Raw genomic sequence first — 14205 nt, 5'->3', positions numbered from 1 at the left:
GGGAGCAATTTATCATCTAATTTATTCACTAATAAAGAATATAATCAAAGTTTTTTCATAGAATATATATACTAGATTAAACGATAAGTAGTAAATGATGGGTATAGTGTATAATCTAAATATTAAGGTTTTACTGCTTTTGTTTTCATGTTTCAAGAAAGATTTCATAAATAAATACTACATTTATTTATTTAAAGTCGTTACGTGGTTATTACGAATTTATAAATATTTGATTTTTAAAGTTTAAATCTAGAAGCATGTTATATTATATTTATTGACAAGGTAAAACCAAAATACATATCATAAAAAGGAAAACAAAATTTATGCTTTTGCGAACTCAATTGTAGCCTTCCCATCATGTGCCTTTCTAAAGAAATGCTTGACATAATCCGAGTAGAGTACATTCTTATAGAGTGGTTTCTCTCCACTTTTAAGCACTTCTGGCAGTGGTCCAATAATGTCATTAGGCCTCGGGTTCACAAATATCAGGATTGAAATTCGGTTATTGCTTTCATTAGCACTTACGCGATGCTCAACACTTTTGTACTTTCCGTTACTCATGATTTGAAGTGCATCTCCAACATTGATCACCAAAGATCCGCTAACTGGGGGTACATGATAATGGAATTGGTACCAGGTATCGAACACAAACATGAAACACAAAACAGAATACAAACCCAGACACGTTTGTTATTATTGAGAAACTTCACAAAACTCAATTGTTCAGATTACAATCTCCTAAACCCCAAAGCAAGAGTATTTATAATCTAACCTATCACGTTTAGACTACAACTAGGATTGCTAAATAATAGAATCTGATAATTATACTAACAATTAAATCTGAGCACATTTAATTGTTTATAGTTATCCACTCCGTAAATCATGTTACTTTGCCTTGCACGCCAAGTAACGTTCTTTAAACGAAATTCCCAACAATCACCCCCGGAATTTCGAACTCGAAACCGACAAGTCTTCAACTCCAAGTAATTCCCGCATCTCTTTGAATTTGATTCTCCCAAGAGCCTTCGTCAAGATATCGGCACATTGCTTAACACCACTAACATGCTCGACACTTACTTCTTCACGATCAACACATTCCCGAATGTAGTGATACCGAGATTTAATGTGTTTGGTCCTACCATGGAAAACTGGATTCTTCACGAGAGCTATCGCTGATGTGTTATCGATACGTAACACCACTGCTAGAATTTCCTTATCGAATAACTCACTTATCAATTCCCTTAGCCAAACCGCCTGACTCGCGGCTGCGCTTGCCACCATGTACTCTGCTTCACACGATGAGAGTGCAACTGTATCTTGTTTCTGAGAACACCAAGTAATTGGTGAAGACCCAAGATAAAATACGTGCCCCGTAGTGCTTCTGCCATCGTCTTTGTCAATGTTGTGGCTACTATCACTATAACCAACTAACACGTTTTTCCCACGAGTGTAAGAAATACCAAAGCTGAGAGTACCTTGAATATAACGAAGAATTTGCTTTATAAGACTTGCATGAGATTGCTTCGGGCTTTACATGTACCGGCTTACGACTTCGACCGAATACGCCAAGTCGGGACGAGTTTGTAAAAGGTACCGGAGACACCCGACAATCTTTCGATATCTCGTAGCATCAAAATCTTCTTTTAACTCGCCATGTAGGACCGCGGATTTGACATCAAGGTGATGTAATTCCCAACATTCATTCGCTGCAAGAGATAATAATAAACGAACTGTTTCGAGTCTAGTCACTGGTGCGAAAACCTCGTCAAAATCGACTCCGGGTTGCTGAACATAACCCTTTGCCACGAGTCTCGCCTTGTGTTTATTAAACGAGTCGTCCGCATTTCTTTTAACCTTGAAAACCCACTTTACACCAATCGCCTTTGCACCACGTGGTAACTTGGTCAACGTCCACGTATTATTTTTATTTATCGACTCAATTTCGATACGCATTGCTTTCACCCACTCCGGTTTTGATTTTGCATCATCAAAACAAACCGGTTCATCATCAGCAAGCAATAAAGTATCTTCATCAATCATACTTGAATTCAAGACATAATCACTAAAACGTACCGGGGTAACCGTCGCTCGAGAAAATCTCCGAACAGCCAGCTCAGGTGTAACCGTGTTGCTTGTACCAGCCGAGCTTGTTGGAGCATTTTCGACTATCGGTTCTTCATCGTCTTCTTCACCCTCGTCACCACTTGAACTCGTAGAGTTTGACCCAGGACTCGACCCGATGTTTTCGGTATTAACAATTCCTTCTTTGGTGTCAATTTCATCACCAAAGTTAACCCAAAACATACCTGGTGATGGATCCTGCTCGTCCATTATTTCGGTACTTTTACCCCAATTCCAACCTTGTTTTTCATCAAAATCCGTGTCACCCGCTCGACTCACAATAATTTTTCTAGTCGATGGATTGTATAAACGATACGTCGCCGAACCTTTCTCGCTCCCGAGATAAACTAAACGAGTCAAACGATCGTCTAATTTCTTAATATTCCCACAAAGTATTTTTGAATACGCAACACATCCAAAAACTTTAAGAAATCTAAGATCCGGTTTCTTTGGCTTTAACATCTCATACGGAGTTTTGTCTTTTAACGCTCGAGTTGGAATTTTATTAATCACGTCGGTCGAATGCCTCACCGCTTCTCCCCAAATATAATTCGGAACTTGTCTCGCTTTTAATATACTCCGAGTCATATCCAATATCGTGCGGTTCCGCCTCTCCACAACACCGTTTTGATGTGGTGTATATGGAGCGGTTAAATGCCGACTAAAACCCTCGCTTTTCAGAGAACCGATTGAAATCGCGAGACGTAAATTCTCCCCCTTGATCGGTTCGAAACGTCTTAATTTTCTCACTATTTTCCGCTTCCACCATGACTTTAAATCGCTTGAAGGTATCAAACGCTTCACTTTTTTCCTTCAACAGAAAAGTCCACATGAAACGAGAAAAATCATCAATCAGGACAGACACGTACCTATTTCCGGCTATGGTACTAGGAGTAACGGGCCCGCATAAATCTCCATGGATTTGTTCCAAGACTCGGGTTGCACTGAAAGTCACCGACTTCGGAAACGGTTTCCTCGTTTGCTTCCCGACTAAGCACGAGTCACAAATTTGATTTTCTTGATCAACTTTTGGCATTCCAACGATCATATTCTTTTTCACCATTTGTTTCATAGACTCGAAATTTAGGTGCCCTAGTCTCGCGTGTCAAAGCCAATTCTCGTTGTCAATCCAGGCTTGTAAACACACGGGTTTCCCCGTCTTCAATTTAATCGTATAAAGACGATTCTTGGATCGAGTAACCCGCATCAACAATTTTCCTTGATCATCATGCATCATCAAGTAATCGTCTTTTATACGAATATCACAACCACTTTCTGTTGCTTGCCCAAGACTAATAATATTACTTTGTAAACTAGGAATATAATAAATGTCGGTCAATAATTGTTGCTCCCCCATTTTACCGACTAGCAATATCGACCCTTTCCCGCAAATATCAACATAAGACCCATCTCCAAATTTAACTTTGCCACCAACACGCTTATTTAATTCAGAGAAAAAAGATACATTACCCGTCATATGGTTGCTCGCACCGTTATCCAAATACTACAAGTCTTGTTCATCCGAACCACCCTCATAATCTTTTGGTATAACCTTCTATTCATTCAAGTACACTTTTTCTTGAACACACTGCACCATATAGAGGGACGGGTCGTTTTCTTTTGCGTCGGCCAAATTTGCTTGTTTTTCTTTCCTCCGTTCCGGACACCTCGAGACGAAGTGACCGAATTCATCACAACGAAAGCATTGAACTTTCGAGTAATCCTTTTTAACCTTTCGTTTATCCCCTTCATTGGACCCTCCTTGTGAACCACGGTTCTGATTGCCACGTCCACCACCACGTCCTCGGTTCGAACCTATCCTGCGACCCCTATTCGATTCGCGTGAAACCTGCCTCGAACTCGAAGAGGATTTAGAATTATTAAACAAAAGTTTACCTTCTTCAGAACGCAACACGTGTCCTTTGATACGCTCCTCATAAGTTTTCAACCTCCGGACTACATCCTCAAAGCCGACTGTTTTAAGGTCTAACACTTGCTCGAGGGACGCTAAAACTTGGATAAACCTGATCGGCAGGCTTGTGAAGAATTTCTGAACTAGCTTCCTTTCTTCATACGGTTGTCCAAGTGTGGTTGCTTTAGAGGAGATCGCGGTTATTCCTGAGGCATACTCGTCAATTGTTTCGGTTTCTTTCATTATCAAACCGTCAAATTCACGTATTAACGTATGAAGTCTAGCATCCTTCACATGTTCTGCGCCCATATTTCTTGACTTTATGGCATCCCACATCTCTTTTGCCAATTTAAAATTACCGATTTGAAGTATCTGTTCCTCGGGAATCGACTGAAACAGAAGCGCCTTCGCGATGTTATTTTTCTTCGCGTCATTAGAGCCCCGGTTAATTACATCCCAAACTCCATGAATCCCTAAAATAACCTCCATGTGCATACTCCAACTCGTGTAGTTCGTTTTTGTCAAACGCAGACATTGAAACGATCTAGAGGTCGTCTCTTTTCCCGTTTGGTTCACGCCACTCATTGTGTTTCTACGGCTATAAGATTTAGAAAAATCCCTTGGTGTAACTGGTTCAATTTTTCCAGCCTACACGATTAAATCCGATTCCAAATCTAACCTGAACACGCCTTTCGGTTTGAGATTTTCTTTTTAATTGTTGCTACAAGAAAAGAACAAAACTTCTTTTTGTCTTATTCTTAAATCCTTGTTTCCACAAACCCAACCACAACCGTGAACCACCTTGGTTAAATCTTGTCCACAAAAATAGATACCTTCTTGACTTTTGTGACAAAATTAAAAAAAAAGCTTTAAAAAACCACAAGTTGCAGGTCTCTTAAGCCGACTGGTTGTTCTGATCAAGAAACCCTTGGTCGCGGTCCCTAAATCCACCGGTTGCTGATGCAGGTTACGGACAACGGACTTCCAGATCCCAAACTCCACACGACGCCGACCAAACAACGATACCTCACATCGATCGTCGATTGTTGCTGCTCACCGTCGGAATTCCCTCACGTCACGGGTTACTCTGGCTAATGATTGCAGATGTTGAAGATACCGTCGACCTCAAATCACCGCTGTTCACCGATCGGTCGCCGTTAAAACCACGATTGCAGCAGTGACTAATTGATCATCGGTGGGAGTTCCCTCACATCGCAGGTCACTCTGATCTTCAACTGCACAGGTCCGACCTTCACGCCGGTTCCCAGGTATGTCGAAAGCTCTGATACCAATTAATGGAATTGGTACCAGGTATCGAACACAAAACAGAATACAAACCCAGACACGTTTGTTATTATCGAGAAACTTCACAAAACTCAATTGTTCAGATTACAATCTCCTAAACCCCAAAGCACGGGTATTTATAATCTAACCTATCACGTTTAGACTACAACTAGGATTGCTAAATAATAGGACCTGATAATTATACTAACAATTAAATCTGAGCACATTTAATTTTTTATAGTTATCCACTCCTTAAATCATGTTACTTTGCCTTGCACGCCAAGTAACGTTCTTTAAACGAAATTCCCAACACATGAATCCAGTTCATAGTATGTGTGTTTCGCACATAAAGCCCTCCGACGTCATCTTGAAGCAAGACTGTTAACGTGGATACATCTGAATGACGCCCAACACCCATAGTGAGCTCTGGGTTAGGACATTTGGGATAGTAGTTGAAGTTGATCCTTTTTGACCCCATTACTTTCGATTCTTTGCTCTCGTCAATCTCTTTCACGTTTAGTCCGTTCATGAGTATCTCAAGCAGCTTCTTGACAATGATTTCAGAACTCTCTATATACGCTAAAGCTTGATTCCTGCCATGAATTCAATTTTTAGCATACACAAATATACTAGAGGTGACACTTGATGTTGATTTGTGCCACTTGAATCTCAAATGAATCAAATGGATGTTTTGAAAAATTGGAAACTATAAAAAGAAGAAATATATTTGATCAACCCAAGTGCCTAAATCGGATTTTAAAATCAGGTTCCTTATCGTAAATAAAAGAAAAAAAAAACACATTTTTGCTTAGGATCTAAACACGTGAGAATATAATCACACACATTTTTTGTATACGATTTCTAAAAAACAAACAATCACATGCACATATTATAGTTGAAGTGAGTTTTAGTGAGAAAAATTCATTTCAAATATAGTGATTATTTACTATTCTTGTCAAAACTTGAAAGTTAAATGTATAAATGGGGTGCTTAATGTATGCAACATACACTTACCTGCACATGGGAGGCCAGAGGGAAGCAGCCTCGTCACGCGACACAAACAAGAGGCTGAGATACTCCTTCCACTCGAGTACTTTCTCAGCTTCAGGAGAAAAGCTTGTACCGTACCGAATATTATTAGTAACTGATCGCTTTTTCGAGTATTTCAGCTTTTCTTCTGCTGGCAACCCAAAAAACTTGTGAGTTGCATCTTTAATATCCTCAAGAACTTGTATAGGGACACCATGGTTTACAATCTGAAAGAAGCCCCATTTCTATGCTGCATCACATACTGCTTCTGCTACTTTCGTGTCATCCCAGATGGATATATCAATGACCGGGATGGAGTCGCCATGTGCATCTGCAATGCTCCTATCGAAACGTTCTTCTGGAGGTTGAATGTATTGAGTTGGTAGGGACTTGAGTCCTAGTTCTGCTAGGCCTTTAACTCCTTCACCTTGGTCCACCACAAAATCAAAAATATTGTGTGGGTTTGAGTTGATGATTGGTGGAGCCATGGTTCGAGAGATATGAATAATATGATGTGTGCAGATGAAGTGGCTAATGTACAGACGGGTTCGCTTAGATGCTTTGTGCAGATTAGAAACCACCTTATATCAATATGTTTTAGACTACAAAATATGAAAATATACAACAAAAACTCAACAGGTTAATTGTATTTTTCATTTTATGTTTCTAATTTTTCTTTTAATTTTGTTAGCCTTTCAACGGGTTCACGACGTCTGAGTGGTTGCTCGGGTAATGATCGGGATCTTCGGGTAGTGCAGGCATGCTACCATTGAACTCACGGGTAGTGCAAGTTGCTACCCGAATATATGTAAACCAAAGATGAATTATTGTTGTTGTGCATTTGGGTACTTAGGCTATGTGTAGTGAGGGGCTAAAAATTATGAGAATAAGTGAGATATGGCGTTCGGTCAGCAAAGGGGAAATTTTTGTTTTAGGGGTGCAATGGTTTTGTAGCCACATCATTGCCATGTCATCTTTTTTTTTTAATAATTAAATTAAACAAATAAAACTCATTATTTTCTTGACAAATTACTTCCATTATTTTCTTGACAAATTACATTTTTTTTCTTTTTTCTTAAATTGAAGCTATATTGCAACTAAAACTCAGAAATATTGCTCCTTTCTTTTTCCAACGGCAAACTAACGTTCTCCAAAACTACACAACCTTTGCGTACAAAATAAGACTTGAATCCTCAAAAGTCATCACTTAAGAGAGAGACTACTATATCTTATTTTTCTTCTTGATACCATAGAACTATAAGCCTTTGGTGAGAGATAGTTAATACACTAATCGTATCTTATAAGACCCGACATTATGCATATGAATAAAAGATATAAAATACATCTTTATGATACCTAAATAAGCCTAGTAAAGAAATAAATTAGATATCATCAAATAACTAGCGACACGTGGGATTGAAATATGCTTGAAACAATGAAAGGAGCAGAGAGCGTTGGGAAGAGTCTACACAACATTTGGAGTGCATGCAAGAATTTTGTTGATTTGGAATCTCAGATTTTTGGATTGAAACTAGGGGCTATTAAACAAATTACTAGAATGCTCATGTGAACACTATTCTTCTGGTTTTGAAGATGACTATCGTCATGTCATGAACCCTCTCCTTTATGTCCATGCGTTTATAAATCTTCTCATAGACTATGATTTTCTTATGTTCCCTATCATGATGCTAGACTGAAGTGATTTAGTCAAAAACAATAATAATCTGGGATCCTAATTAATCACCTTAAATAAGTTACGGCAAGTAGAGCGTCGAACCATAAGGAGTATGGGTCAGTGTAACGTGTAATTAAATCTAACATTATGAAGTAAGAAATTTGGAGTGCTGATCAAATTAGCAATGATTTAAGTTAATATTAAGCCTTCAATTAATCAAGTTTCAAACAATTAACAAGAGCAAATCACACTCGGAGTTCAAGCATGTTACAAGCAACAATCTCATGTCATTAACAGATTAATCATTAATAATCGAATCTGGTACCAACTAGTTAAACCTTAGGCATCGACAATCGGTAACACGCGACACTGGTTATCAAAAGTTCCATGCCAGCGTGACTCAACTAAGGGAAATTGTATGCTTCAACATATTCAAACTAATCATTACAACTCTATGAAACACGTATCACAACAACTGGCAAACTAATCGTTCTAATTGAAATGAACCTAAACTGACTGAGTGCACAATATATATCAAACATCAATGTTCATAGATCGATAATTAACAATTACAATTAGTTCGTTCTTTAAACATGAGAAAAAAAAAGTAAGAATACAATACTCTACATCCCGGGTATGACTCGAGAGCATTAGTCACGCTTCGTCATCGATAGGTCTTCAAGTCTGATGATAAACACCATTTGGATTGATCTCTAGATGATTATGAAGGTTGGGAATCTCTAACACGCAACACTAGTTATCAAAAGTTCCCTGCCAGCGTGACTCAACTAAAGGCAATTGTATGCTTCATATTCAAACTAATCAATGCAACCCTATGAAACACGTATCACAGCAACTGACAAACTAATCGTTCTGATTGAAATAAATCTAAACCGACTGAGTGCACGATAATACCAAACATCAATGTTCGTAGATCAATAATTAACAATTGCAATTAGTTCGTTTATTTAAACATGAGAAAAATTGTAAGAATACAATACTCTACATCCAGGTATGACTCGAGAGAACTAGCCGCGCATCGTCATCGATAGGTCTTCAAGTCTGATGATAAACGCCATTAGGATTGCTTCTAGATGATTATGAAGGTTGGGAATCGTCTTCAAGCTCTTGGAAGTTTTAGGGTCGTCCGAAATGATATTATATGAAAATCCTACTTTTCCCCTTTTTTTCAAGCCATCGCATATCGTGCTGGCACTTAACCTGGTCCATCAAGTAGGACCAAAAAGTCAACAGTCTTAAAACTTGGTCCATCGCGTAACGCGATGAACCTCTTCCAACCCCATCTTGTAGCGCGACAGGCTTCCTCACCAGCCAACTACATTTTCTTGTCTCATTTCACGTGCTGGCCATCTCGGGTCTTCATTTCATGCTCGTACATGTCCAAATTAACTGCATCAATCACCTGTGACCTGCAACAAGATAAACATGTATGAAGTATTGAAGTTCGTGCAATAAACAATTAAAACTATACAATTAGCATACTAGTATATGTACATAATACCTGGCCATCACATGGCCGGCTGGGAGGATGTGCGAGTCGAACCGCCGGCCAAGGCCGTAATTTGGGGGGGGGGGGGTGTAATTATATATATAAATATAAGCATTATAAAATATGATTGATTCAGATCATCTTATAATTATTGGACCCGAAACTTTTTTTTATTCATAATCCTTTTAATCAAGTTTAAGTTGTTGGGCCAAACGATAAATAAACAAATAAAAAATAAAAGTAATAGCATCCGATAAAAATTCCTCCTTGCATCCTTTATTCTTTATTGTCAAGAAAGTTAGGAGAGCTTCACGAATGTCGGTTACTCGTTAGCTAATTACAGTATTTGATTTTAATATTATATTTTTGCTATGTTTATTGTTATAACGTTAATCATCGTTTAAAAAAAATAATGTATATATTTCGTTACTCGTTAGGGACTACGAGCATTTTCATTTCGACTCGGCCGAGATATTTAAATCCTCGGAGGTGGGTAGATGGCCTTGATGTCTACCACTGCCTTCTCTTGAATTGTGCTTTTTTATTTGATATGCACATCCCAAATGTAGTGTGATATTATAATGTGTTTATGGGGTCGAATATTCCGCTCAAAATTTAAGTTTTTACCATTCCAAAGAGAAATGGCGCATGTGGTGGTAACGTGTCTCCTCTTTATCTTAGAGGTGAAGGGTTCAAAACTTCAAATCATACAAGGTGTAAGAATAGACGGTTTATAGGAGATTTTAGAGTAGATTAGTTTGACGTTCGACAGAAAAATATTAAGTTGTTGTGTTTACTCTTTCACGTTTTAGAAAGTTCACTTCGGTCAACATTTTGTTACTAAACGTTTTCGAAAAGATATTGAAAAGAACTTTAGGAAAAAGGACTTACGAATTTTGGGTTTACATCACATACAAATATCGGTCAGCAGCCTCCCTCTTCTTCAAATATAATAGCTAGGTCAGTTACATAAACTCTTCTAATAACTGGTTATTAATTAGAAGTTTATTCAACACAACGATCGTTTTCATGTATTAGGTCTTTATGAAATATTATGAAATCATAAACGTATGTTTTTTCTCAAGCTCAAATCTAGAATTGAAGCATTATTATTATTGTTATTAAAAGGTGAAACAAAGTACATATCATGAAAAAGGAAACACATGGTAATTAATATAACCAAGGTGGGATTGGTTTTTTTATTTTATGATCAGTATCAATATATGATACTTATATATGGGAATAGAGAGAAAAGCTTTGATTCCACACCAAATTTATGCTTTTGCGAACTCAATTGTAGCCTTCCCGTCATGTGCTTTCTTAAAGAAATGCCTGACGTAATCAGAATAGAGTACATGCTTATATGGTGGTTTCTCTCCACTCTTGAGCACTTCAGGAAGAGGACCGATAATGTCACTAGGCCTTGGGTTCACAAATATCGGGACTGAAATTCTGTTAGCGCTTCCATTAGCACTTACACGATGCTCAATACTTTTGTACTTCCCATTACTCATGATTTGAAGTGCATCTCCAACATTAATCACCAAAGATCCGCTAATCGGGGGGACATGAATCCAGTTCATAGTATCTGTATTTCGCACGTAAAGCCCTCCAATGTCATCTTGAAGCAGTACTGTCAGTGTGCTTACGTCTGAATGAGGCCCTATACCAACCGTGCGCTCTGGGTTAGGACATTTGGGATAGTAGTTAAAGTTGATCCTTTTTGACCCCATTAGCATTGATTCTTTGCTCTCGTCAATCTCTGGTATATTTAGTCCATTCATAAGTATCTCAAGCAGCTTCTTGACAACGATTTCAGAACTCTCGATATATGTTAAAGCTTGATTCCTGCCATAAAAAGATGAAACTATTGACATTGTAAACTTGGTTGCATCAACCCAACAAAACTAGGAGTTTTTTTAAAGTTTCTCAGGCCAATAAAATCTCATGTTGAGATATCACATCTAGCAGGCCTACATGCATGGAAAACTAAACATGGAGTTTTTTTAGTGTCAAAATGTATGATATTTTGGGTGTTTTATTTTTGGTATTTCAGCTTAATATATAACGTTAAGGTACATTTTTTTATTGGGTTCTTGAAATTTGGTGGCTTAGACTACTCTCATTCACAATGAAACCCAACCCAGCTTTTTATTAAAAAACTAATTTCTCACTCTTACACTCATAAAATCTAACCACACCCAATTTTTCATTTTCATTCACAATCCAACTCAATCAAACCAATTTTTTAATGAATAAAATATAAATTGTGATTATTTTCAATATTTTAAACATGACTTTTTTCTTTTGATAATTTAAATATTTACTATAAATAAAAATAAATTAAATAAATATTTGAACGTTTCACAATATAAATAAAGCAAAGAAATTATGAATTCTAATATTCTTCTATAATTTTTTTTAATTTCTACCGGATTAAAATTTATAGATGATAAGTTTATAAAAATAATACTTCATTATTATACAATCATTTAGCTAGAACTTTATTTGGAATGAATTAATTTTTCTTTTTTAGGAGTGAATTGATTGTGATGTCAGCATACCAACCTAACCAGGGGTTGCTCCACCGATCGATCAAGTCGGACTAGATAATTGAATTTCGATTTTTTTTAATTAAAAATACCCAACCGACCAGGAAAGATCCGACCCCCCCCCCCCTCCGGATGGGAATGGTCTTAAAGCGGTTGCTTTGGTTTGTACTATAGAGCTACCCCCGTTCAAACCTATGTTAATGCATGCAACACTTCACAAGCTATAATCTGATGAGACTATAAAATTTGACTAGACTTTTGCCCAACTTCACGGGAAACTTAGTAAGGGTTCTGGAAATGGCAACGCTGATGTGGAGGATGCTGCTCCCACAACCAGAGTTCCCTAGACCATGCAGCAAAATCCATGTTTAGAGTTTATGTGATTTCTCACTTGGGGTTCATTGGTAAGAAACACTTACCAATCTCCCAGACTGGGTACATACAAATAGCACCCAATACTAGATACCCAACTAGCATCAAAGATATTTGTTTTGATCTGTCACCCAACTTGGCCATTTTGGCGCATGTAGACGTAATAGATATATATTTACCTGCAAATGGGAGGCCAGAGGGAAGCAGCCTCGTCAGACGAGACAAAGAAGAGGCTGAGATAATCCTTCCACTCAAGAGCTTTCTCGGCTTCTGGAGCAAAGCTTGTACCATAACGAATATTAGTGGTAGCTGATCGTTCTTTTGAGTATTTCAGCTTTTCTTCTGCTGGCAACCCGAAAAACTGGTGAGTTGCATCTTTGACGTCCTCAAGAACATGAATAGGAACACCATGGTTTACAATCTGAAAGAAGCCCCATTTCCGTGCTGCATCACACACCGCTTTTGCTACTTCCGGGTCATCCCAGCTAGACACATCAATGACTGGGATGGAGCCGTGATGCGCTTCAGCAATGTTACGTTCTTCTGGAGGTTGAATGTATTGAGTTGGTAGGGACTTGAGTCCCAGTTCTGCTAAGCCTTTCACTCCTTGACCTTGGTTCACCACAAAATCACGAATATTGAGTGGGTTTGGGCTGTTGATTGAAATCAATGGAGCCATGGTTCGAGAGAGATGAATATATGTGTAGATGATCAAGTGTTTAATGTGATGAGTTCGCTTAGATTAAGGGCTGCCATATATATAGCAAGTGGTAGATCTGGTGATCTTGTCACGTGTTTAAATGACCTTATATCACGAGAAATGGAACAAAACAAAAAAAAAGTAAAAATGAAAATTGTGATTGTTATATTTATTTTTGGTATACCTAACTTGTGTCCTATTGATAGGAGGCTTGGGTTTTCTAGTGGAGACCCAAATTCGGTTCTCAGTTGTAACACCCCGGCTTAAGCGGAAACGCCCGAGTGTGACGTACAGATTGCTCAAACACACGTGGCACTATTAAGTGACCATAATAACATTAATTCATTTAATAAGCCTAGTAACACAAGTTCGAAAGTAACAATACAAGTTCAAACCAAAACATAACCATAACAATAGTTCTTTTATTGAAATACCCTAAGTAATTTAAGTGTCTTCAATACTTCAACCTCTAATCACGGTACCTGTAACATATGTATAAAATATGGTCAGCTATAAATATAGCTGGTGATTTTCCACAGTTTAAATACGTACATAAAAACCATACAATTCATAGACATGTGATAAACGAGCAAGTAAGTCCTTTCCAGTTGGTACAACCAACGTACTTGGATAATCGCGCAAGTAAGGTCCTTTCCAATTGGTAATAACCAACGTACTTGGATAATGAGGCCCTTTTCCACTCGATACAAATGGACCAGAGTGCAAAGGGCCTCATTATCCAAGTACGTTGGTTGTTACCAATTGGAAAGGACCTTACTTGCGCGATTATCCAAGTACGTTGGTTGTACCAACTGGAAAGGACTTACTTGCTCGTTTATCACATGTCTATGAATTGTATGGTTTTTATGTACGTATTTAAACTGTGGAAAATCACCAGCTATATTTATAGCTGACCATATTTTATACATATGTTACAGGTACCGTAATTAGAGGTTGAAGTATTGAAGACACTTAGATTACTTAGGGTATTTCAATAAAAGAACTATTGTTATGGTTATGTTTTGGTTTGAACTTGTATTGTTACTTTCG

The 14205-nt window shown here is 37.8% G+C and overlaps 1 protein-coding gene and 1 pseudogene across 1 annotated transcript; both read right to left on the bottom strand.

The window, feature by feature from the left end:
- Positions 1 to 321: 321 nt before the first annotated feature.
- LOC143578662 (feruloyl CoA ortho-hydroxylase F6H1-3-like) lies at positions 322 to 6834 on the bottom strand (annotated as a pseudogene).
- Positions 6835 to 10805: 3971 nt separating this feature from the next.
- Positions 10806 to 13134, bottom strand: LOC143578661 (feruloyl CoA ortho-hydroxylase F6H1-3-like). The gene is made up of 2 exons (XM_077062162.1): positions 12635 to 13134; positions 10806 to 11379 (listed from the first exon to the last, which is right to left on the bottom strand). Exons 1-2 carry the CDS (start codon positions 13132 to 13134, stop codon positions 10806 to 10808), a joined length of 1074 nt encoding a protein of 357 aa, XP_076918277.1.
- Positions 13135 to 14205: the final 1071 nt, after the last annotated feature.

This window comes from Bidens hawaiensis, unplaced genomic scaffold, assembly GCF_021521415.1.
Source record: "Bidens hawaiensis isolate Kalapana, Puna unplaced genomic scaffold, B.hawaiensis_p1.1 tig00029316_1, whole genome shotgun sequence".
NCBI lineage: Eukaryota > Viridiplantae > Streptophyta > Magnoliopsida > Asterales > Asteraceae > Bidens > Bidens hawaiensis.
The sequence above is the reverse complement of the archived record's forward strand: the minus strand, read 5'-3'. Positions and strand labels throughout refer to the sequence as shown.